The 24,289-nt window shown below is 47.3% G+C and overlaps 1 protein-coding gene across 2 annotated transcripts in view; it reads left to right on the top strand.

The window, feature by feature from the left end:
• The window catches only part of eIF5B (eukaryotic translation initiation factor 5B), a 60,915-nt gene that overhangs the window by 33,200 nt on the left and 3,426 nt on the right, over nucleotides 1-24,289 (top strand). For both annotated transcript variants that reach the window (XM_075881570.1, XM_075881565.1), the window contains exons 11-19: nucleotides 4,193-4,300; nucleotides 7,054-7,164; nucleotides 7,458-7,525; nucleotides 12,866-13,139; nucleotides 13,954-14,136; nucleotides 16,130-16,423; nucleotides 16,932-17,063; nucleotides 17,158-17,234; nucleotides 17,618-17,921. In XM_075881570.1, the coding sequence (XP_075737685.1) occupies nucleotides 4,193-4,300; nucleotides 7,054-7,164; nucleotides 7,458-7,525; nucleotides 12,866-13,139; nucleotides 13,954-14,136; nucleotides 16,130-16,423; nucleotides 16,932-17,063; nucleotides 17,158-17,234; nucleotides 17,618-17,921 (1,551 nt within the window). The remainder of the gene's footprint in view (nucleotides 1-4,192; nucleotides 4,301-7,053; nucleotides 7,165-7,457; nucleotides 7,526-12,865; nucleotides 13,140-13,953; nucleotides 14,137-16,129; nucleotides 16,424-16,931; nucleotides 17,064-17,157; nucleotides 17,235-17,617; nucleotides 17,922-24,289) is intronic.

Here is a 24,289-nt window from a genome sequence, read left to right on the forward strand (position 1 = left end):
GAAGAAGTAAGCGTTCGGAAACTGTGTTTGCACACAAGTGGGTGACAGGATGACCAGCTGGGGCTAGCTGGGAGCGCACAGGGTGTCGCGAGTGAGCATTGCAGGTAGAGAGGCGTTCAGGGTGAGGTGACGACGGGTGCACAAAAGCCGATTTGGCCCCTGCACGCGAAGCAATTAGAAGTGGCGTAGTGAAGTCTTGCAGACCACCCATCGACAAGCAACGGCTTTGACGGTGCTTTCGCGGGCGTGTACAGCACTGGTGCCGATGTCGGTACGCAGGTGTTGTGACGTGAGTGGTATTTGAATATGAGTGGACTTGACCACTTACGTTGGCAGTGAGTAAGTAGCATTGTACACGTTCGGTAGAGGTGAATGACGTATGCGGCTTGTAAAAGGGTGTGCCTACAGTCCAGTTACAGGCCAGCTCGCCTACGGTTTCCGTCAAGAACTCAGTAGGAGGCTTGTCATGGGATCCAGCAGATATGGACTCTGGAGGATGCTCAGTGGGCGTACCTTGACTTGGGGAAACACCTTTTGTAGTCGGCGCACGTCGGTTCGTGCGCAGGTCGGTATGGAAGATGGGTGCCTGTATGCCAGGCGTGAGATGTGCGGTCTGCTGTGACATAGGCAGACCAGGCACGTCGTCCTCAGGAGCGTCGGTCATAGTCGCAGCATCTCGGAAGTTTGGCCGTGGTTGACAGCTTGTGGCTTCAACTTCGCCTGCAAGAGACTGCGAGGGCGAGGATGGTTGCTGCTGGCAGGACACGCAGATCATTGAGGTGAGTGGAGAGGCACCTTCGGACATTGTCGACACTGAAGCCTTCGCGACCGGGGGGTGAATAGCAGGCGTGACGATGTCCGTAGTCGTGGTAGACACCAGGGCGTTCGGTGATGTTGCCGTCGTAAAACCTGACGTGTCGGCCGTGTTGTGAGCCATGGAGGTCGGCCGAGACGAGCCGGTGGTAAGCATGCCTGCAGTGTCATCGGCCGAGGACGATGAAAACACAAACCTCGTGGCTGACTGGTTGCATTCAGCTCAAATGTCGAGAACCTTGGCGGATGGGCAGTCGGGCGCAGGACACACGTCGCTGGTGGCCAGACGAGAGGTTAAGTCTCGTTTATCGGACGTTGTTGAAGGGGAAAGCTTCGAGGTCGGGAAGTCAATAACGGGTGAAAGGTCACCTGTGCCAGGCTCCGAGGTGTGCGGCAAGGTGGTCGTCATGGAGTCTGGTGGGGCCACAGTTGGTAGCACACGTTGCGACGCAGTGACAGCCCCAAAGTCACGGGTCCCTGGAAGAGGTCGGTATGTAAGGTCGTTGCGGGCGAGCACCGCAGTGCAGAGGGCATCGTAAGGCTGCGGGCTGGTGCTTGAAGTGGCAGCGAGATGACGCAACTCTACCGGAAGGGCGTCATGAAAAATGGCGTGCATCAGCGGCTGGTTCGTGACGCCATTCAACGCAAGAACGGCATCAAGCTGCATGAACCATACCTTGGGGTAGGTCGATTGGGACGGCGGCACTGGCGGGCAGAGTTGCGGGAACATGGCAGCGGGCCGCTCGGCGAAGGGCGTGTTCTCCGGTCACCAATGTAGCGGGAGAGGAAGACGGGACGGCGGCCAACGTGGTCGTGTCATTCTCTCGCCACTTTATTCCACGCCTGAAGCGGAGCCGCGGTGGCTGTCCACGTCCGACACACCAAGTGTGCTAGCTTGTTTTAATCCTCGCGCAGCTCGAGCTAGCATCAGCTTCACCAGAGGCGCGGCGCGGTCATTGAGAAATGATGATGATGATCATCCACTACAACGTCATCTGCGGTACTGTCTTCAGCTCGAACACCAGAAGCAGGCCGTGCCAGGAACTAGTTAATAGCCTCGGTGATGGTTTAATGGTCACCAGGACCCCGTGATTGTCGTCGCCGGCTAGGTGGATGCCTTGACGCCTCAATACCTTCACCAGATAAACTCGCACGCCGCACCCTAGCCGCGTTCTTCCAAGCACCCGCACGATTCTTCCTCTTCCTCCTTCTTCGATGCCGTGGCTCTATATCTTTTTCTGCGATTCTTTTTAGGCTTTTCTTCTTTTTCAATCGCCAATGTTCGCCCCGCTGGCGCAGGTAACACACTTTCAGTAGCCCATCTTGCCACGCCAAATTCGAAAGTCACTTGACTCGCGCACTTCACCCACAACAAGGGGAGATGAGCCAATGAACAGAACTCAGTGGCAGAAAGGGTGAAACAAGCGAGCGTGTCCTTTGGATTATTTTAAACAAAGTCCAGTGTCGAAGGGCACAACAGTGCCGATGTCATTGTGGCCCTTGTGGCCGTGTTTGTGCTCAAATTTATCTTTAGGGTGTACTACCTAAAGTTTGCAAAAGTCTTGGACATTCCATTAATACAGTTTGATTAATGAGTGCCCACTTGTCATATACTTGTGATTAGGAAACAGTAGAATCTCGATGATACGAATTTGGAGAAAGCACGTAAAATATTCGTATCGTCCCGAATTAGTATGAACCAAAAACAATTTATAGCTAATATTAAAGATGAACAAGAACGTTATTGGCAACTACTCCTTGCTGAAAAAAGTCTATGATGTTATTCTGAGCTTTCCTGCCTTCACTGTCTCTCAATAAAGGGCCACAGTTTCCTCGCTCATGCCGCTGGCGCGGCCCGTTCACAGTTGACATCAGAGGGAGCGAAACCGGGCAAACTCATTGGAAATTCACTTGGTTCGCCGCTTAAGCGGGCGGAAAACGATGCCGTGAAGTCGACAAAAAAAACAAAAAGATGAGTCCTAGAGAACTAGCTCTGGAGAATTCAAGCGAACATGCCAGAGCGACAGGAAAACCAAGTCCGTGCCCGTCGAAAACGTTCACATTCGTTCTGCCCCTCGTATACATGCCACCCCCGCTGCTGCCATCGCTGCTTGAGAAGTCCTTCTATTTTTCCCGTTTCCTGAACACTGAAGTTCGTACCGAGTTAGAATTATGCATGTAAAGCACTGAAAAGAAACAGTTTACACCTTTACTAACCTTATTTCGGAAGATACGCCAGTACGAATGACACGAGTGGACACAGCGGCGGTAACGGACTCAGCCGGCAGTGCAAAAGCAAGACACGTTGGGGCATGCCGACTCGCTGCTGCTGCACCTTCTTCTACTCCCATTGTTATCAACAATCGTAATCCAAACCAGGCTCTCGACGAACGCGTCCTTGTCAAGGTCGTGAACTCTGACGTGCCGCGCGGGAAGTTCGCGATAGCGCTGACGCGATCCACCGCCGATGCCTTTGCCGCCATGTTGAATTAGCAGCTGGTTGTTTACATCAAGTGGTTTGAGAGATAGAGCAGGCGGGACACCAAAGCCGTGAAGCAAAAAGGCGATATGCTATCGCGTGGCGGGAAAATAGGTCTCGAGCCGATTTTTTCGCGTCGGCCTCGCAGTGTGTTTTTCTGGCCACCAAAGCGAGGAAACTTCCGGCGAGTTTCGCCGCATTCACTCCCTTCGAGATCAAGAGTGAACAAGCCTTTTCCCACAGACAAGCAGTGTTGTGCCGCTAGCGTACAGTGGTCAATCGCACATTCGTATCATCCTCAGTGGCTTGGGAAACCGTTCGTATAACACCGAAACGCGGTGTACACGAAGAGTTAATGTAGTCTATCCAAAACAACCTTAAAATTCATATCATTGCGAAATTCGCATCAACCGTAATCGGTATCGTTGAGATTCTACTGTATTAAAAGTTGGATGTGCCATTAGCCCTCTGTAGCATACTGAATTCATCGCCCTTGCTTGTGATTACCAAATTTTTTCGTGCATGATTGGCATGAACAGAAAATTTTAAGTGATGGCAAGGTGTGGATGATATGCAAGTTTCAGTGTACAAACTAGCTTCACAGGATTGCTTCCCAGTCCGTATGAAGGAACGTGTCTTTATGGCAAACTGAAGTTGACTTTCCTTCTATTTTTCCAATTCTTCAGCGAGTTGCAGTTGGGGGTGCAGGTTACCTGCAGGGCTTGTTAATGCGAAAAAATATATATATGTGGTAAATAGTGGCTTTAGAACATTATAAAAATACGAATTAATAGAAAGTCTGAATATGAATGTGTGTGTACCTGATTCGTGCATGGTGATGATTTGCAGAAAGTACCATGTTTTGTTCTGTCTCACTTTTATTTCTTGCTTCTTTTTCAGAAACAAAGAGAGGAAGCGGAGAAAAAGCGTTCAGTGGACAATCTTCGGTCACCTGTCATTTGCGTACTTGGGCATGTAGACACAGGCAAAACAAAGATCTTAGATACGGTGAGCTTTTATGATACTTTTGCCGGAAACTGGCACTTTTTGGCATACTGTGGAACATTTTGTCTAGTATAGTTTGGTATTCCTACAGTCAAATAAACATTTCATCTTCTATTTAACTTGTGTATGTTCCAAAGAGTCCGAGCTTGCATGAGTATGAGCGTGCCCCTTCATATGCAGTGCTTATTAGTAGGGATTGGGGAATACCGTAAAAACCGCAATATAGGTTGGACCGGAATATAAGTCAACCCCCCAAACTTTGAATCTCCGAAAAAGAAATTTTTTAAAAATCGCAAAGTATCGCGGCGCACCCTTACCTTGGTAAATACGCGACACAACCAGCTGCACTGTGGTGACATTTCTTTTTATCTAGACACTAACCTTGTGTAGTTAAACGCCAGAAGGCCACAAAGTGCTGTCACTGAGACCCGTCTGAACTTGAGTCCAACGACGTCTGGTTTTCACTGGTAATGTCCCAGAGTGCATCGCCCTCCGTTCCATCCAATGCGTTACTGATGCAGCATTTGCAGAAAAACGAAAGTACGCCGCCTCAGCGCAAAGCCCTTCTGCTTAAAAAATCGGCGCATCCATGATGGCAATCCCTTGAATTGCACCCTCATGAGCCCTGAGTCGCATGCTATCTCGGAGAGCTTTCAGGCAGGTGCACTCCGCTGTTATGGGTAGCAACCTTGCACGCAGCTCATGGACAAATTCGACGAGTAGCATTTCCGGTTCGCAATGCACTGCAGTCCGTCCTGGAAACGACGTTTTTTGTTTTTGTCTACTGCTGCAGGATGTGATGCGTTGCTTTTGGCTTCTTCGGTATCGGACACTTTTCTTCGATGCACAGAATTCCCATTGTGCCGCCAGGTTGCTTTGCGCTTTGGCATACTTGATAACTTTCTTCTTAAGGGGGCAGACTGGTTTTAGACATTTTTTGTTTGTTTCTTTATTCAGTGATCTTGATCAAACTGCACAGGATTATGTAGTTTTTCTGCTGATTTCAAATATTTAATTAGTTTTCCTGTAGCTCAAAATGTTACTGAGATAACTTAAGTTCACCTATTGTTTAAGACCGCCATAGAGAAAAAAGTGCTTAATAAAAGTGATATTCAAAATATGCCAACATATACTAATGACTACATTGAAAGTATGCAAGAGTTTTTCTTTTGTTTTTAGGCCTTTCTTGGTTATTTTACAGCAAAATGAACTATTCATCTTCAAAAGCAGTTGGAATTGTGTTACAATTTTGATAATTAATTAATTTAAAAGGCTTTTGCTCTTAATTCTGCTCCCATACTCGCGTTCTACACACATACAGGTTTTCATTGCAAAAAGAATCATTGTTGTACCTGCTTTAGCTGCAGAGATATTGAGGCCTCAAAATTGAACAGCCGTAAATTTACTTTTATGGGAAAAATGGGAAAAACTGAAAACACACTGCTTCTTCAAAAAGCAACAATAATGGTGCGCATGTCTTGCAGTCTTCATCAAGGTGCTCATAAATTCGTAGCAGAGCTTCTAACACAGGTGCCGGCAAATTATAAAGAAGCCTCGAAGTCAATTCCCCATTTTTTACAGGTTCTGCATGTTAACAGCACCAAAAATCTGGACAGCTAGAATGACATCACATAAAAAAATTGCCACTTCTTGGTGTGTGAAAGTTTGCAGAGAGATAGAAAAATACTTGAAAAAACGAAATATGTCAATTTTAAAAAATGAATTTTGTTTGTCACTGTTTGGTCCCAAAGACCAGTCTGCCCCCTTAAAGCCTATGCTGTCGATTACCACTCATTTGTGATGGAAATGGAAAAAAGAGAACAGCAGACTGACAGCAGATAACCGAGGCGAAATTGCGTTGCTAGAATACTGTAGGCCTTGCCTGACACCGCCGCTGCTAAAGCTCATGATGGCAACGGAGGCTTTCGACTTCAGCTGCCCGTTGTTGCGAAACCCCCCACATTTTTTTCTGCCAATGACTCGTATATAAAACGAGGGTCGACATTTCGTTGCATTTTTCTTTTGTTCGACCTATATTCCTGTTTAGGGTAGTTATGTGATCTAGTTACTTCACATTTAATTGTTGAAAAAGTATTTATCACTTGTTATAAAGAGAAATGAGCACTGTTGTCATGACCTTACAAACTTTTGCAATATTTTTATGGGCTAAAACTGTGTGAATGTCACCATTTTGGTTCAAGGTGAAGTGGAAGCGACTTTGTATAATAGCAAAATATGAATAGCAGTAGAGCACAAGTTATCAGTGGTAAGATTTTTTGTGTTTTCGACTTTGATATACTTAGTCTGCATGACACTTTTAAATCTGGATAAATTATTAATAGAGGTGAAGGCAACTTGTACATTAGTTAACCATACAGCGTGGCTTGGTGGCAGTGCACATGTCCTGGATAATTGGTTTCATGGCACAGCACTTGGGTCAAATATTACAAGTCTATTTGTTACTTCAGACAATTTAAATTCGTTTTGAACCAAGTTTGAATGCCACCATGTTTGTTCAGATATTCAAAGGGCTCGAATATTGATCCTTGCCTACTTATTGGAATATTCACCCACGCCTTGGGCAGCTGGGAACTGTTGGGGCAAATAATAATTGTAAATGCCCTGTGCCTACAAAAACAATGGTAGGTGAGTAGCGAGTTTCTACTTATTCCTGCCAGGCTACGCTCCAACTGAATGTCATTCGTGTAAGCTGATACTAAATGTACCTGTAACAATTTGTTTCACTCTTTTGGCAGATTCGGCATACTCATGTTCAGGACAGTGAAGCTGGTGGAATCACTCAGCAGATTGGTGCTACCATGGTTCCTCTGGATGCCATCAAGGAACAGTGCAAGATGGTCAAAGAGGTACTCCTTTGTTGTTGTTCAAAGCACTCGCTTGCAAGTGAACCCTTGTGGGAGTCCTGGTTTTCTCAATAACCCACCAAGAACTGCTCGCTTATCACTTCGTAAAAGAAAGCAAAAATGTGCAAATAGGATTCAGCATAAGTATAGTACTTGCAGTAGCATCCACATTTCTAACAGCCTGCCTATGTGTAATGAAAATCGAAATAGTAATTTACAATTATGGGCAGCTCTTTGTTTTCTATAATTGCATATTATGTATATTTTCTTTTGTTCTGTTCATTTCTTTTTCTCAGTTTTCGAACAAGGCCTTGAAGATTCCTGGACTCCTGATCATTGACACTCCCGGGCACGAGTCGTTCAGGTAATCATTGCATTTTCCGGTCCCCTTGATACCATTTATTTTGCAACCTATCATATTTACTCGTGTAATGAACGCACTTTTTTTCTAAAAAAATCAGTGCAAAGTCGGGGGGGGGGGGGTATTATACGGGGTAAATTTTACGAAAACTTTTTCGAAAGGATCAAGAAATGCTGTAATGCAAAAATAAGTTAGGTCGCCTAGTCTTTCGCAATTGAAATATGCGTACACTGTTTGGAAATAACTTCTTTGTTGCACTTTACTCACTTTTGATGCCTGATGGCGCTATCATCTGCAAGCTGTTCCCGGGCCAATCGCGCACGCCATAAAATCGTTTTGCGGTTATCTTTTCTCACAATTGTTGAACGGCAACAGTGGTATTTGCTGTGATCTCAAGGGACACCCAAAAGCCTGCGCTACGACGTGAAGACACCGTTAACATTGTAGCAAGTAACCAACATTGCAGCAAGCTACCCCTGAATCATCACAACAAACCGCCAATAACAAAGTTAACAACATAATACGGCCGCCGCCTCACTTTTACATGAGAAGCTCCTCTACGCGGGGATAACAAGTGAAGTGAGAATTGGGGGGGGGGGGGGTGCTACCGTGTTGCGGAAATCATTATGATCTTTTCGAGACAACAAGCGATTTTTTCTGCTTTTGCAGAAACCTGCGACACGATAGCGTTGAATGACCCCTCACGACAGCAAATCCTGTCATAGTCACTCGAAAATAGCGTGCACGTAGTTGGGCTTTTTCAAACTGCCCGCATCAGTTGGCGCGGGCAGTTTTGTGACCTTCGCTCGCTGTGTGCTTATCAGCTGCGTTGTCTCTACACTCGCACCATTCGTGAACCTTGCTGTGGCGCACAGATAGGACGGGGGACTGAAGTTGGGGATGCCTATATTATGCAAGTGGGTTCATTACGCGAGTAAATATGGTAAATGTACTTCAGGACACAGCTTAGAGACTATTTTGTTACGATAGAAATTGTATGGACAGTCTCAGCTGGTTTTCTGCTATCACCGTATATGTATACCTAAGACGTTCACGCTGGACATCAATGGCCGTGAAGACGTCGTGGCTGCTGATCGACGGAAACCTGCGTATATCGCCGCTCTCGCGGCCGCGGGGTTTCAATCTAAATAAAGTCTGGATGCCAACATCCAAGCATGTCCACTGGGCGACTCCTCTGGTGATTCCTACGGCTCTCGCTCTACGGGGGGGAGCCCTGTAGCGCCTCAATGCGCCGCTCGTCAAGGAAGAAGTTGGCATTTGGGCCGCGCAGCGGGTGCAGCGCGATAATAAAAAAATTGAGTTCGAAAACTGAACGCTGTCAGGGCTGGATCTTTCCCGTGTTAGCTCCGACAGTTTAAACATCATGTTAAGGGTCAAGCGGTAAACATTCTAAGTTTGCTCTCGTCCTGTGTGTATTGTTTTCGCTGAACGTTTCGATCTGCTTGCCGTTCTCAGCATTACATTTTAAGTTGTTGCTATCGCATTCATTGCTTCGCCCTTGCGGCGAAATTGTGACTTTTTGTTTTATGGTTGCTGATTGTTTTTTCCCTCGAGGTTCAAGCCTCTGTGGCAGCATTTCATGGCCTTGGGCCTGTTTTCAGCCTATTTTGCGGATCAGGGGTCTCAAAATCACCTGAGCTGGTCATTCCCGAAATTTAACATCACAAGCGCCGAGACTGCGAAGATAGCTGGAGCAGGGGGAAAAGAATAATTCTTCCTGGGTCAAATTTTTTATCAAGACGCAGCCCAAAAATGCATAAATTTTTTACTGCTGAAATAAGTTCTTCAGACGATTCTATTTAAGAAAATATTTAAATTTTTTTGTGTGACTCTAAAGTGACACAAAAATGATTTTTGTTACATACACATGATTTATTCATAGTAAATTCAAACGAAATCCTGACAAGAAATGCATACAATGTTTTATAAATAAAAATTATGCATTGTATCAACTCTAGCTCATAGGCATGCAAAAATAAACTCACCAGGGTATCTTTCTGATAGAAAAAGTTCATGCTGTAATTCAAAAAACTTCAGTGTGTGATAGTGCTTGTAGAATGACTCCCCACGGAATGGTTTATTGCACTGAACACACATTTAGTGCATTTGAAAGATGATTTAAACTCCAACCAAAAGCTTTTGAAGAAACCCAACGCTTTGGAACCGACTTGGTTTCTTCCTCAGGGGAGACTGCAGGACTACGTAGCAGCAACGTCTTCAAAGCACTCACGGGGCTGATAATGACCCTCTCTCTTTCTCTCATTTTGCCGTGGAGCGCCGTGCATGTGTATACACTGGGGGAAGGGCTTCGAGAGAGCATTTAATGTTTTGGGCTGTCTGCTGTATATGCCACGACTCGAGTAGTAATCTTCTCCTTCAGTTCGTCTCGCTTTCAAAAGGATGGTCGTTGCTTCGAAATTTATCCGGTGGTCCAAGGCATGCTCGGGGACTGCGCTGCGCTCTTTGTAGAGCTTCCGCACATCGTTGGCGTGTTGCTTGAGTCGTTCCAGTAGGTCTTTCGTTTCGCGATTATACGAAGAAGGACACTCAGTGCACGGGATTTTGTAAACGACACCGAGGGTCCTGTCCATTGTTGGCCGGTCTTTCGGGTGGGGGAGGCGGCGGCCCAGCGTACACGAAGGCACGTGCGCGATGCGAACACACTCCTTTTTGAAGATCCGCGCCAACATCTAGCTGGTTCCCTGAATGTATGGGACCGGTACGCGTTTCGGAGGGCTGCCAATTAATGCTGATTGGGGTTTTTGTATCTTTCGTTGCTCTGCAAGACGGGTGGCGGCTCGAATGAAGTTTTTTGGGTATCCATTTTTTCTGAGGTCCGCAATTACGCGGGCCTCTTCTTTCTTTCGCTCTGTGTTGTTGGAGCATAAGTTCTTAGCTCTCTGGAGTAGCGGGGTCACAACCGAGGCCTTGTGGCAGGGGGGGTGGGAAGAATCAAATTGAAGGTAGCGGCCGGTGTGCGTTGGCTTCCTGTGAACGGAGAACTCTAGGCCGTTGCACTTTCTTGCCACCTGGACGTCGAAAAAGGGCAGGCAGCGGTCGCTTTCACACTCCGCCATGAATTGTATGGCTGGTTGCATGGAATTTAGATGCTGTCTGAAGTTTTCAATTTCAGACGTCTTCATGACGCAAAACAAATCGTCCATATAACAAAGAAAAGCTTGGGTCGGGGCGAGAAAGAGCTGAGTGCTTTCTCTTCTATGTACTCCATGGTCAAGTTTGCCATCCTGACGGAGATGGACACTCTCATCACAGTTCGACAGTTCTGGATGAAAATAGTTCCTTTGTAGGAGAACGTACTAGACAGGCAGAATTCCAGTAGATGGCAGAACTCGTCAACCGCCAAAGGAGTCCTTTCACTCAGGCTTCCATCACCCTCAAGTGCAGCACGGGCAGAGGAGACAGCTGAGAGCACTGGTACATTGGTGAACAATGAAACGACATCAAACGAGACCATGCTCTCGTCATCGTCGATGCTCACATCTGACGCTAGCTGCACGAAATGGCGAAATGGACAGTCACGGTTGGTGTCTTTTGGGTTAGGGGGGCGAAGATTCGGTCAGAAAATTTGAAAGGACTCGGCATGGGGAGGAAGTGAAGTCTACAATCGGTCGGAGGGGGACGTCAGGCTTGTGAATTTTCGGTAGTCCATAAAAACTCGGTGCGGATATGTTACGGAAGATTAGTCGCAGGTAAAGTGTTCTGAGATCCAGGCAATGCTTGAAAATTTCCGCGAGTAACTTGTTTAAGTGTGTCTGGGTTCGCTTCGTTGGGTCCTTTATTAGCCGTGTGTATGCGTCCCCTTCCAAACGAGCTGAAACCTTCTGATCGTAGTCCCCGCTGTCCAACACCACCGTCGAATTGCCCTTGTCGGCGTGCAAGATGACAATGGTCCAATCTCGTCGGAGTTCCTGAAGTGCCTCGTTCTCCTCTGTGGTTAAGTTCTTTTTCCTTTGTAACGGCAATTTCGAAAGGATCCCAATTGATTTCAACCTGATTTCTTCTCTGGCACTCGGCCTCACGCTTTGGACGGCTTCCTCTACAGCCGCGACAAGTTTCGGTAGACGGGGCATCATTGATATGTTATAACCATGTCCCTTTGCCAGAACAGAAGTTTCCCGATCAGTGAGTGTATAAAATGTCGAATGTTTACATTCAAATGTAGCGCATTTCTTTGCAAAGTTTCGGTTATTGAGTGGTGTTGGCAAAGACGTAGCTGTGTCATGCTTGCCTTGTCATTGGCGGACAGAAACTTTTCTGAGAACTGTTTAGCGCGCGCTTCTATAGTGTATGCAAACTGTGTGAGAGAACACACGAAAGAAAACTGTACAGTTGTGCACTTGTCTGGACAGCAAAATGATTGAAAAGGCTATAGTAGTCCTTCGCCTTACCGCCAACGAGACGGAGTTAGTTTTTCCGAGTGCCCAAAATAGGAAACTCAACCATGGCGCCGTTGTTTGTGTAAATTGGCGCCGCACGAGAACAAATGTGATTGCGCCCCATGAAGCAATAAACAAGAGAGTAACAAGCAGTCACCCTTTGAAAGGTTAGAAACCAGACAGCCATCAGCCTTGCGGGCGCGAGAAGCTATAACCATCCAAAGGACGAAACCAGCCGCTTTGCCACTATGGAAAGCAAAAAAAGGGAGAGACATTGGCACATGAAAAAAAATTCTGCGTATTGCAAGAGAAATCATGACTAAAGACGCGTGTTTTAAGCCAGTCTCACCGCGAGCACGCTCAGATGTGCAAGCGATAGCAGTCGTGCCGCTTTGTGAAGCAAAAAACAATAGAGAGATATTGGCGAATTGAAATAAATTCACATATGTATTCATGAAGTGTGGCAGCTCATGCCAAGCAAGAGAAATGATTGAAAAGGCGTGCGTTTTAAGAGGCAATGCCGTACATGTACGGTGAAAACCCTCTAAAGGATAAACAAGAGGTTAGCTGTCATTGCCGTTTGCAAGAAAGTCTTTCCCATATCAGAGCTCATTTCTGAAGGGAATCCGGCTTCAAGATTCGAGAACTGTATCTATACCGATCTATCTGCTGAAATCTGAATGCTGATTTCGAAATGTAGAGTTTTTGTTTCACGGTTATCTTTCTATACATAATGACTGCATCAATGCCTCACAAAAAAAAAGTTTGAGATTGGTTACGTCCTTGTAGCTCATGAACAGACTTGTAGCTTTGGGACTAAGACAGTCATATGCTGGTCCGCTAGCGAAAGGACCGTGGCCCACCTGTTTAAGAAGTGTTGTCTATGTTTTCATGGGTCGTGACATGAGAACTGTTGCCCTTGCAGCAACCTGCGTTCGCGTGGCTCATCACTGTGTGACATGGCGATCCTGGTGGTCGACCTGATGCATGGACTCGAGCCGCAGACGATCGAGTCGCTGAACATGCTGCGCTCTCGCAAGACACCTTTTGTGGTGGCGTTAAACAAGGTGGACCGGCTGTACGACTGGAAGGGCAACCGCAACAAGGACATCACGGATGTGCTCAAAGCTCAGTCTCGAAACACTCGTCTTGAATTCGAGGAGCGCACTCGTGAGGTTGTCCTCCAGTTTGCTGAACAGGTACGCTGTAACATCTTTCGTGGGTACTATGAACTCTTAACTTTGAGCTGTAACATTAGGAATAGCTTGGAAGCAAAAGAAACTCATATGTATCACGAAGATTCTACTGTAATTGCAGTAGTTTCTTGATAATTCTAATTTTTGTTCGATTCAAACAAACCATAAATTTTTGGTTGACCCGCCATGTTTTCATTGTACTTTAAGGTCACTTAAAGCTGCTTCATTGCACGAATTCAGTCAACTCAAACTTTTTGCTTTTCCATGCAAGGAAATATCTGCTGCTTTTGTTTTTTGTGGCACAGCATTCATGTTATGATGCTAGCAGTTGCAAATAAAGCTCATTTCCAGCCTAGAAAATGTCCATTCTAGCCATACTGTGCACACTTATAGTTGCATGCTGAATGAGGAAAGAAAAATAACTACAAAAAAACTAAATGATATGACCTTGGTCTGTTTTGTCCTAATACCCTAACAGTTGTCGTGAGACTCATTTTCCTCGCTTAATTAATGCATGTGCATTTACTTGTACTATAGCGGGAACGAGTATGACTGCTAATGTGTAAAAACATTACTGTTAAACTTTACAGAGCTGTCTGTGATGTTGCTGTGGCCTGAGGTACAATGAACGTCACAATTCTAGTTGGTATGATTCAGACAAAATCCTGAGGTGTCTCTAGAGTTCAACTTATCAGTTGAACTTATCAGGGGTATGCTGTACTGAGCTCTGTTTGCCATCGGTCGGGAAGAACAAAAGACGAGGAAATACTAACAGTGCGCTTAGATACCTAAGCTTTTTCCATTCTTATCTTTCCAGGGCCTCAATGCTGCTCTGTTCCACGAGAACAAGGACTTGAAGTCCTTTGTCTCCCTAGTGCCCACCTCCGCCCTGAGTGGTGATGGCATGGGCAACCTCATCAGCCTCATTGTCGACCTCACGCAGAACATGATGGCCAAGCGCATATCCTTCTCAGAAGAACTCCAAGCCACCGTCTTGGAGGTTTGTAACAGGGAAAAACTTCTGTTCGCCCAGTAGTATTTCACTGATCTATGTGGAGCGAGAAATATTTTTTACTTTTCTTACTCATTTTTCATGCCCCCTTGACACAGGTGCAGGATCCTGAACATTTCTAATAATGCCAATTGTAAAAGTATTTGTGGCTGAAAGTGATTTATTATGCTGGCAGATCCATATTTGCACATCCTTATCTAAGAAGGTTGAACCTAAGAAACGGGTTCGATAACCTATCCCCTTTTGTTTTTTAACAGTGGCAGATGACCTATTCCCCATTTGCTTTTTAACAGTGTCCAGGCAAATCAAGGGCAAACCCCTGATTTGCCTTGACGGAAATCATTGTCATGAGCGCATGCAACGTAGTTACTCGGCAGGCTCACACTTCAGGCTCGGTCGCGGCGAAAATATGGTGCTCCCGATGCTGGAAAAAAAAAAAAAGTTAAAACAGGCGTTTTAAAGCATGTGAGAGCCACGCGTGCTCGCATGGCCCCACTACTTGAATTGGTATAGCGCATTATGGTAAAGAAGAAATGGCCGAGCAGACCGACACGAGAGGACAGAGCGCTCTGTTCTCTCGTGTCGGTCTGCTCTGCCATTTCTTCCTTACTGTAATGCGCTATATTAGTTGAAGTGCGACGAACCAACTCGCCCAGTCTACAACACTTGTGGACCCCACACTTACCACAAATGTAGCCAGGATCGGTGAATGCAGTACGCTGTCTTTGGATGCTGCAAGCAAGGTAGCTTTCCAGGCGTTTCTTCAGTGGCTGAGAAAAACAAATAGGAAGCAGCATGAAGCCTTGTGGCTAGCTTTTGCTTGGCAATGTTTTCTTGTGCCATTATCTGCAGTTATACAACCACCTACAATGAACCTATGCATCAGAATGCAAGAAGCCATGAAATGCAATACTAAGCGATGGCTGCAGTAACTTTTCGTCGCATAAAAGATCACTGCAATGATGCTACAATGTGTCGCAAGATATCTTACGTCTTTTCGGTAACTGCCGTGACAGGTCAATCACTGATTGTGAGTTCCGCGCTATTGAGGCGAGCCCTTTGTGGATAAGCATCAGAAGAGAGTGAAGACCACGCGGTGGCCGGCGATGAATGTGCCAGTATGACTTATTGCCGACAGTATTATGCAGTCATCTGCAGCTGCCTGCTCGGCTGCACGGTGGCGCAAGCTACTTCGGTTTGACGGTGGTACAAGCAGTACAAGTGCACGTTGCTGCTGTTGGCAACTTTTCTGCCAGCACGCCCTGCGAGATAAAGTGCGCTTCACTTTTTAGAAACGGAAATAGCTCTCTGGTATTCAGTGGGACTGCCACCAAGAAACGTCTATACACTGACATCGCTGCGAGCATATACTGCATGTTATATATTAGGCAATAACCTAAACGTTCGAACAACCGTGTGGTTGCATGTTCCGAAATGAAGCGGGCACGAAGAATGCACAAAGCCGCATGGCATCAATGGCATGAGCAGAGTAAGTGACGCGCTGCACACAACTAGCCCTAGATGATCGGCACCACGTGGCAGTATCACGCTTTGATGAAACGGACTAAGTTCTTTGCAGAGGCAGTACATTTCACTTGTGCACGCAGCAGGCATCAGCATGGCGTATCTTCACTATGTGACAAAGTCTGACTTGTCATGGAAGGGTTAGGAATAGTCAATAAAAGTGTGCAAAAAAAAGAAAATGGATGTGCTCGAGTGTGGTTTTTTTGAAGGCCAGTGCATATACAACAAACTACAGATAAGATGACCATTTTTTCGTGGCGCTTTCGAATTCGTTATAAGGGGTATCGACGGTAGTAAAAAACAGAAACAGAAAAAAAGAGGAACAGTAAAACGAAAAGGGAATGCCGCTCAGCTCCGCTGTAGGTTTCATTCAGGCTTGCACCAGTAGTGCAAGCTGCACAAATTTTTTTTTTTTTTGAGGGTCACTATAGCTTACTGTGGACAAAATGCTGTGCAGGTGAAAGCCATTCCCGGCTTGGGCACGACAATCGATGTGATTCTGGTGAATGGCACCCTGCGCGAGGGTGACACCATGGTGCTTGCCGGCCACGAGGGCCCCTTCACGACACCCATCCGATCATTGCTCATGCCTCAACCGCTGAAGGAGTTGAGGGTGAAGAACCCCTACCAAGAGTACAAGGAAGTGAAGGGCGCCCAGGGAGTGAAGATTGCAGCCAAGGACTTGGATAAGGCTATTGCGGGCCTACAGGTCCTGATCGCCAAGCATGCCGATGAGGTTGAAGTGCTCAAGGTATGGAGATGCTTGCGCGCAGTGCCTACTGTGCAGCTTCGTAGGTGGGAGTGTCGCACTCCTCATGTAGGTTGAAATATTGGCCACAGTGGCCACATTTGGATGGGGACAAAATGCAAAAGTGTCCATGTGCGTTGTAATACCCCGGGTTAATCCAGTTTCCCCGCTATATCGTGCCTGGTAATCATGTTGTGGCTTTAGCATGTAAAACCCTGAAATTTATTCATTTGAATTCGCGTGCAAGGATACCCTCTTGGACAGTTGCCATTTCCAGTGAAGCTAAACCTTTATTGGGCACAACAGCTTTGCAGTAAAACGGTTGCAGTTATACTATTTGGATATGAGCTGGTCAGTATTGAATAACACATGGAAGGGAAAAATATAACAGCTGTTCACAATGTGTCACTACTTATCGAATGCTGAGAAATGTTTTGAATACTCCTAAAGATAAGGCATCTGTCATTCTTTATTTTTACGTAAAACAACCATCCTTTTCTTCACCTTTCAGGAAGAAGTTGCTCGTGCACTGAAGGAGGTGATGAGTGGCTTCAAGCTAGCTGAACGAGGCGTCTACGTCCAGGCATCAACACTAGGTTCTTTAGAAGCGTTACTCGAGTTTCTTAGGGTTTCTAAAATTCCAGTGAGTACAGTTTTTCGTATTTTAAAAGTGTACAGAACTTTCTCTCTTTGTCCTTTCTTGCCTTATTGCATTGTGCTTCTTTTCTCATTTGCAGTATTCTGGCATCAGGATAGGTCCTGTTGTCAAAAAGGATGTCATGAAGGCTTCAATCATGTTGGAACATGACACCCAGTAAGTACCATATGTACTGCACTCTACTAGTGTGAAACGAAGTGTGTCCATCGTGAAAAGCATGAGGGAAAGAGACAAGTCTTTGTATTGTAGCACATGCTATATTTGGGTGCTTGGGTACCATATCAACTACAGAAATAGATATCATCCAAATTATTAGCCTAAGAACAGTGTGATAAGGCAGGAAACTGAAACGGAGCGCACAGGCACCGTGTCGTGTCTGTGTTCATATTGTTCCGTCTTAGCATGCTGTTTTTATGCTCACATATGTGCCAACCAACTAGACCACCTACTACAATCAGTGTTGCATCAAAATTTGTTGGATGTCCATATATCGTGTTTCCTATTGTTCCCTGTGTGACTCTGTGTCAATCCGTGCCCAGGTATGCTGTGATCTTGGCTTTCGACGTGAAGATAGAGCGCGATGCGCAAGACTTGGCCGACTCCCTTGGAGTGAAAATCTTCCAGGCTGACATCATTTACCACTTGTTCGACAAGTTCACTGCCTACAGGGAAGAGCTGCGTCAGAAGAAACGCGAGGAGTTCAAGTCCGTCGCCGTGTTCCCGTGCAAACTGCGCATTCTGCCCCAGTTTGTGTTCAATTCACGTGACCCCATCGTTGTTGGTGTGTCTGTCGAAGCTGGCATCGTCAAAGAAGGCACACCACTCTGTGTTCCCTCAAAGGAGGCAAGTGTTCTGTTCATCGTATTCACTCAAGTTGCTAATTTTTACTTTTACTTTTTACTTCTCATTTTTTAACATTTTGTGTCTGTAGTTTGCCCAGGAATTTGAGTATATATATGATGTTACGGGGAATAAAGTATACACTGGCGAGCAAATGCGTACTGGCGAATATACTGGCGAGCAAATGCGTACAACGCTGATGCAGTCCGAGCACGTTCACGTTCAGCACTTCGTCATCGTCATCCTCAGGCATCTACTTAGCCCATGACATTACCCGCCGGCGGCAGAAACTCCGTCCCGGTGCGATCAATTCTCGAGGCGTGAGTAGTATGGTTTAAGCCGTGAGACGTGCACTATATCGGTCGGGACTGAAGCTGGTACTGACGTGGTATGGAGTGGAGCTATCTCGTAGGTCACGCTGGTGACCTTGCGTATGACGCGGTAGGGGCCAACGTAATGGGACATCAGTTTTACGCAGAGACCAACACGACGTGATGGTAACCACAGCAAGACAAGCGACCCCGGGGAGTACTGTATGTCGCGGTGCTGGCGATCGTAAGCATTCTTTTGGTTAAGCTGTGAGGCACATAAACGATCCCGGGCGACTTGGCAGGCGATGTCAGCTCGGGCCAGGGCATCACGAGCATAAGCAGTCGATGAGGGGGCGTCATATTGGAGCATGGTGTCCATGGGCAAAGGCGGGTCATAACCAAACAGTAGGTAAAAAGGTGAAAATCCAGATGTATCATGACGTGAACTGTTGTATGCGAAGGTGACGAAAGGTAAGTTGATGTCCCAATCTTTGTGATCCTTGGGTATGTACATCGCTAACATATTCGTCAGGGTACGGCTGAGGCGTTCCGTGAGGCCGTTGGTTTGCAGATGGTACGCTGTAGTGAACTTGTGGTGGGTAGAGTAGGATCGCAGGAGCTCGTCGACTACTTTAGATAGAAAACAGCTGCCGCGGTCGGTGATCAACTAACGAGGAGCACCATGACGCAGAATGATGTCATGAAGAAAAAAATCTGCTACATCAGTAGCGCAGCTGGTGGGGAGGGCGCGTGTAACGGCATACCGCGTTGCGTAGTCAGTACCAATAGCAATCCACTTATTACCGGTGGCCGACAGGGGAAAAGGTCCTAGAAGATCGAGGCCGACTCGGAAAAATGGCTCATCTGGTAGTTCAATGGGCTGGAGGGTACCAGCAGGTCCCAGAGCAGGTGTCTTGCGGCGCTGGCAGAGGTCGCATGCCGCAACGTACTGTAGCACAGAACGGTAGAGGCCAGGCCAAAAGAATCGACGGCGAATGCGGTCATACGTGCGTGACACCCCTAGGTGTCCAGCGGAGGGGGCATCATGGAGCTGGGCCAAAACGTCTGAGCGAAGATGCACAGGAACAACGAGTAAAAGCTCAGCACCATCAGGGCAGGCGTTGTAGCGGTGCAAGATGTCGTTGTGAAGAACGAATAGTTTTAAGGAATGGTCAGGGTGGAGAGAGTGCAGACCATTGATAATAGCACGCAAAGAGGGGTCGCGGCGTTGTTCAGCAGCTATGTCGGTGAAGTCGGTAATTGAAAGAACGAGTGCCTCTTGTTCATCTTCCATCGTGTCAGGGGGATCGACTGGGTAACGGGACAAGCAGTCGGCATCCTTGTGAAGTTGTCGGGATTTATAGGATACGAAAAAAGTGTACTCTTGTAAGCGCAGCGCCCAGCGACCAAGGCGTCCCGTAGGGTCCTTGAGTGAGGAGAGCCAGTAAAGCGCATAGTGGTACGTAATAACTGAGAATGGTCGGCCATACAGGTTCGGTCGGAATTTCGCAATGGCCCAGACGAGAGCTAAGCACTCGCGTTCTGTGATGGAATAATTTTGTTCCGAGCGCGACAACAGTCCGCTTACATACGCGACGTCGCGGTGCATGCCTTGTTGCCGCTGCGCCAGCACTGCGCCTATGCCGTGGCCACTGGCGTCAGTACGAAGCTCCGTGGCGGCAGATGGGTCGAAGTGTGCTTGGACTGGTGGATTGGTGAGAATGTCAACGAGCGACGAGAAGGCGTTTGCTTGCTGTTGGCCCCAGGTGAATGCGACATCCGTTTTGAGGAGGCAGGTTAGAGGACGAGCTACTTCAGCAAACTTCTCGACAAAACGACGGAAATAGGAGCACAGTCCCAGAAAACTTCGGACGTCCTTGGCTGAGCGGGGTGTGGGGAAGTCGCAAACTGCTCGGACTTTCGCAGGGTCTGGTTGAACGCCCGCAGCGTTAACAAGATGGCCGAGTACGCAGATTTGGCGTTGCCCAAAGTGGCATTTGGACGAGTTAAGTTGCAAGTTCGCACTTCGGAAAACATCAAGCACTGTGGACAGACGAGTAAGATGGTCGTCGAAAGTCGAAAAAACAATAACGTCGTCAAAATAGCAGAGGCAGATGGTCCACTTCATGCCTCGAAGGAGAGAGTCCATCAAGTCGCGGGGGCATTGCATAATCCAAAAGGCATCATTTTGAACTGATAAAGTCCATCGGGAGTCACGAAGGCCGTCTTCTCTCTGTCTGTCGTCCACAGCGATCTGCCAGTAGCTCGAGCGAAGGTCTATTGAAGAGAAATATTTGGCATTGTGCAAGCAATCGAGTGCATCATCTATGCGCGGTAGGGGATAGACATCTTTCTTGGTAATATGGTTGAGATGGTGGTAATCAACACAGAATCTCCAGCTATTGTCCTTCTTTTTAACAAGTACAACGGGTGAGGACCATGGACTAGATGAGGGATCGATTATGCCCTTATGAAGCATTTTATCGAGTTCTCGCTGTAAAATAGCACGCTCCAGGGCTGACACACGGTAGGGTCGTCGGCGAATTGGTCGAGCGTCACCGGTGTCGATGCGATGGGTTACCACAGATGTCTGGCCCAAATTACGGTCGCCGAAGTCATAGATGTCCTGATAAGAAGCAAGCACATGGCAGAAAGCAGAGACTTGTTCAGAGGTGAGCTTGTCAGGATAGCATTGGCTTGAAAATGTCGGAACAGGAACGTGACGAGAGCGACGTTGATGAAAAATCGGGTGGCTAATCGGTGGTTAGGGCGGAAACTGTGTGGTCGACCAGTGGTGTCAGATGCGCAAGTGACATGCCGCGAGGAATAACTTGCGCTGAGAAGCCAAAGTTGAGGACGGGAAATGAAGTTCAGTTGTCCTTAACGGTAACCACTGTGTTGGGGAGTGCAACATTGCGTGTCATGGCCACGTCAGAAATTGGGGCAGCAACATAATCACCATCCGGTACTCGAGGATATGGCGAGAGTTGGACTTGGACTGCGGCTTGCGGCGGAAGTCTGAGGAAATCGACAGAGCGTAGACGAGGTGGGCTGGTAGAGACGGTCTCTGAGAAGGATGGTAGTTCGAGCCGAAGAAGACCTTTGGAACAGTCAGTGAGCGCAGCGTGTGAAGTCAGAAAGTCGAGTCCAAGGATAAGGTCATGAGGGCAATTTTCCAGTACAGCGAACAGAACTGAAGTTTGATGCTCAGAAATTGTTAATTGCGCAGTGCACATTCCAAGCACAGCAGGAGTACTCCCATCCGCTGTACGAACGGTAGGTGCAATCGCAGGCGTCAGAACTTTTTGGAGGCGGCGGCGGCGGTCTGAGCTCATCACAGATATTTGTGCACCGGTATCAATAAGAGCAGTTACAGGTAAACCATCAACGAGAATTGTAAGAAGGTTGCACCGCTGGTCGGGAGTAATCAGAGGATTTGCAGTCCGAGTCGTGTATGCAGCGTCACCTCTGGCGGCTGCACCGGCTAGTTTTCCGAGCGACGGTCGTAGGGAGACCGAGAACAGTGGGCTTGGGGCGAGCGGGACTGACGACGCACGAGCGATGCCGAGCGGCTGGTCCGACGTTCTGGATTATGCTCTGCACCTGTTTCAGCACGGTAGGACGGGGCATAAGGTGCACGGTCGCGGTGATGAGGTCCAACGGCTGCGGCAATGGCGAGCGATGTGTCCTATCCGATGGCACGTGAAACATATGGGCCGATCATCATGAGTGCGCCATTCAGCTGGGTTTCGTCGTGGCGAGAACGTGCGGTTTGGAGTGGCAGCCGCAACGACTGGAGCCGAGCTGGAAGTAGCAGGGGCATTTTGATGAGGTGGCGAAATGCCCATCTTCGCGATCTCTTGGCGAACCACGGCCTGTATCATTGAAACAGCATCGAGGTTGTGTCCTGGCGCGCTCACGCTAGACATAGCGGGTGCCATAGCCTCGAGTTCCCGACGGACTATTCTGGTGACGTTTTCCGGCGCTGGTGGTTGATGTAGTGTGGGCAAATCTTCGCAAGAGGACGTAGCCGCCGTGTTAGGAAGGCGGTCAAATCGGTGAACTATGCGCCTACTTTTTGCCTGTTCGAAGCGACGACATGCTTCGATAACCGACTCCACCATCGAGCAGTCCTTGCACAGGAGAAAATTGAAGGCGTCATAGGCAATTCCTTTCAGAATGTGTCCGACTTTGTCCTCGTCGAGCATGTCCTTGTCGACCTTGCGGCACAAAGTCAGCACGTCCTGGATCTACGCGATATACGGTTCTGTGGATGTTTGGGCACAAGTCGCAAGCTCTTTCTTTGTGGCCACTTGACGTCCAATGGGTTTCCCAAATAGCGCAATTTCTGCTTACAAACGTCCCAGCTAGTCAACTCTTCTTGATATGTCTCGTACCAGAGTTTTGCCGTGCCATGCAAGTAGAAGATGATGTTCGCCAACATAAGCGTCGGATCCCAATGGTTGCTGCTGCTGACGCGCTCATATAGAACCAGCCAGTAATCGACGTCTATGCCACTTGTGCCGTTGAATGGGCCTGGGTCACGAGGTTGCACCACAATGATCGGTTGCGGGGCTGACGGATCTTGTTGACATTGAGTAGCCCGGTCAGTCATCGTGGTAGCTGCAATGCGCCGTCCGCTGCGAAGATCCAGCTCGTGGGATTGTATAGCGAGTTGTACCTTGCACCTTCCACCAATGATGTTACGGGGAATAAAGTATACACTGGCGAGCGAACGCGTACTGGCGAATATACTGGCGAGCAAATGCGTACAACGCTGATGCAGTCCGAGCACGTTCACGTTCAGCACTTCGTCATCGTCATCCTCAGGCATCTACTTAGCCCGTGACAATATATATACCCAACTAGCTGTGTGTGTGTTTTTTGTTTTTTTTTATTGGCTTGCATATGCTAGATAGCTTTGTGGGGTATGGGACACTGTTTACGCTGACATGTGATGCATGGTTGCTGTAGCAAAGAAAACTAAAGCTGTGCGAATAGCAAGATTTCTGGTGCGAAGCAGGTTTAAACGTTGAAGTGCCAGTGCAAATTTATAATTTTTCTAATATTTTTCAATTATTTCCAGAATTTTGCAGTGAAATAGCAGAACAAAAAAAAGTAGGAGGGGATTTCTAGGCATAATCTCATGAGATAGCAACATGAAAGTTTTTCGTTTGGCTAGGTTGACGAAGCGCTGATAGGATGGTGTTTCACAATTGTTTTATCAAAAATGAGCCAATGCACAGGCCGAATTGTATATTTGTACAGTTAAACCTGGATATAATGAAATCGATAAATTTCCGGAAAAGTTTTCTATAAGGAGGATTTCGTTACATCCAGGCTTGGTACAAAATTCGTAAAGTAAACGTGCAAATTAAACGAACGGGAGGCTGAAGGCAGAGCTAAACCAAAACACTTATTTTACAGTAAAAAATCTACTTATTATCAATTATATGGACACACTCGGTGAGCTTTCGAGGTCGCCGCCATGTTCCGTAACAAGTCCAAATTGATAACATGCCCCCACGCATCCTAACTTTCATGAGTGGGTAAAAGCGCGCGAGTGCTGCTGAAGCAGAGATCAAATGCGTTGGCCCATCCCTTTCGCCTGGAAAGTGCATAAGATAACATCTCTTGTGTGTTAAAACTGCCGTCGAATGCTCAAACAGAAAGTAAACCACCCGTCTTGAACGAACGTGAAACAACGCAGGGAGGAAGGCGAAGATCGCTTGAGTAGCAGTAATGAACTTTGATTTTAAGGGCGGTCGCGATCGCTGGCACGCTTGCTATCTCGGCGAGTATCAGTTGGGTAAAAGCGCGCGAGTGCTGCTGAAGCAGAGATCAAATGAGTTGGCCCATCCCTTTCGCCTGGAAAGTGCATAACATTTCTTGTGTGTTAAAACTGCCGTCAAATGCTCAAACGGAAAGTAAACCACCCGTCTTGAACGAACGGGAAACAACGCGGGGAGGGAGGCGAAGATCGCTTGAGTAGCAATAATGAACTTTGATTTTAAGGGCGGTCGCGATCGCTGGCACGCTTGCTATCTCAGCGAGTATCAG

This window comes from Rhipicephalus microplus, chromosome 2 (genome assembly GCF_043290135.1).
Source record: "Rhipicephalus microplus isolate Deutch F79 chromosome 2, USDA_Rmic, whole genome shotgun sequence".
NCBI classification, from domain to species: Eukaryota; Metazoa; Arthropoda; class Arachnida; order Ixodida; family Ixodidae; genus Rhipicephalus; species Rhipicephalus microplus.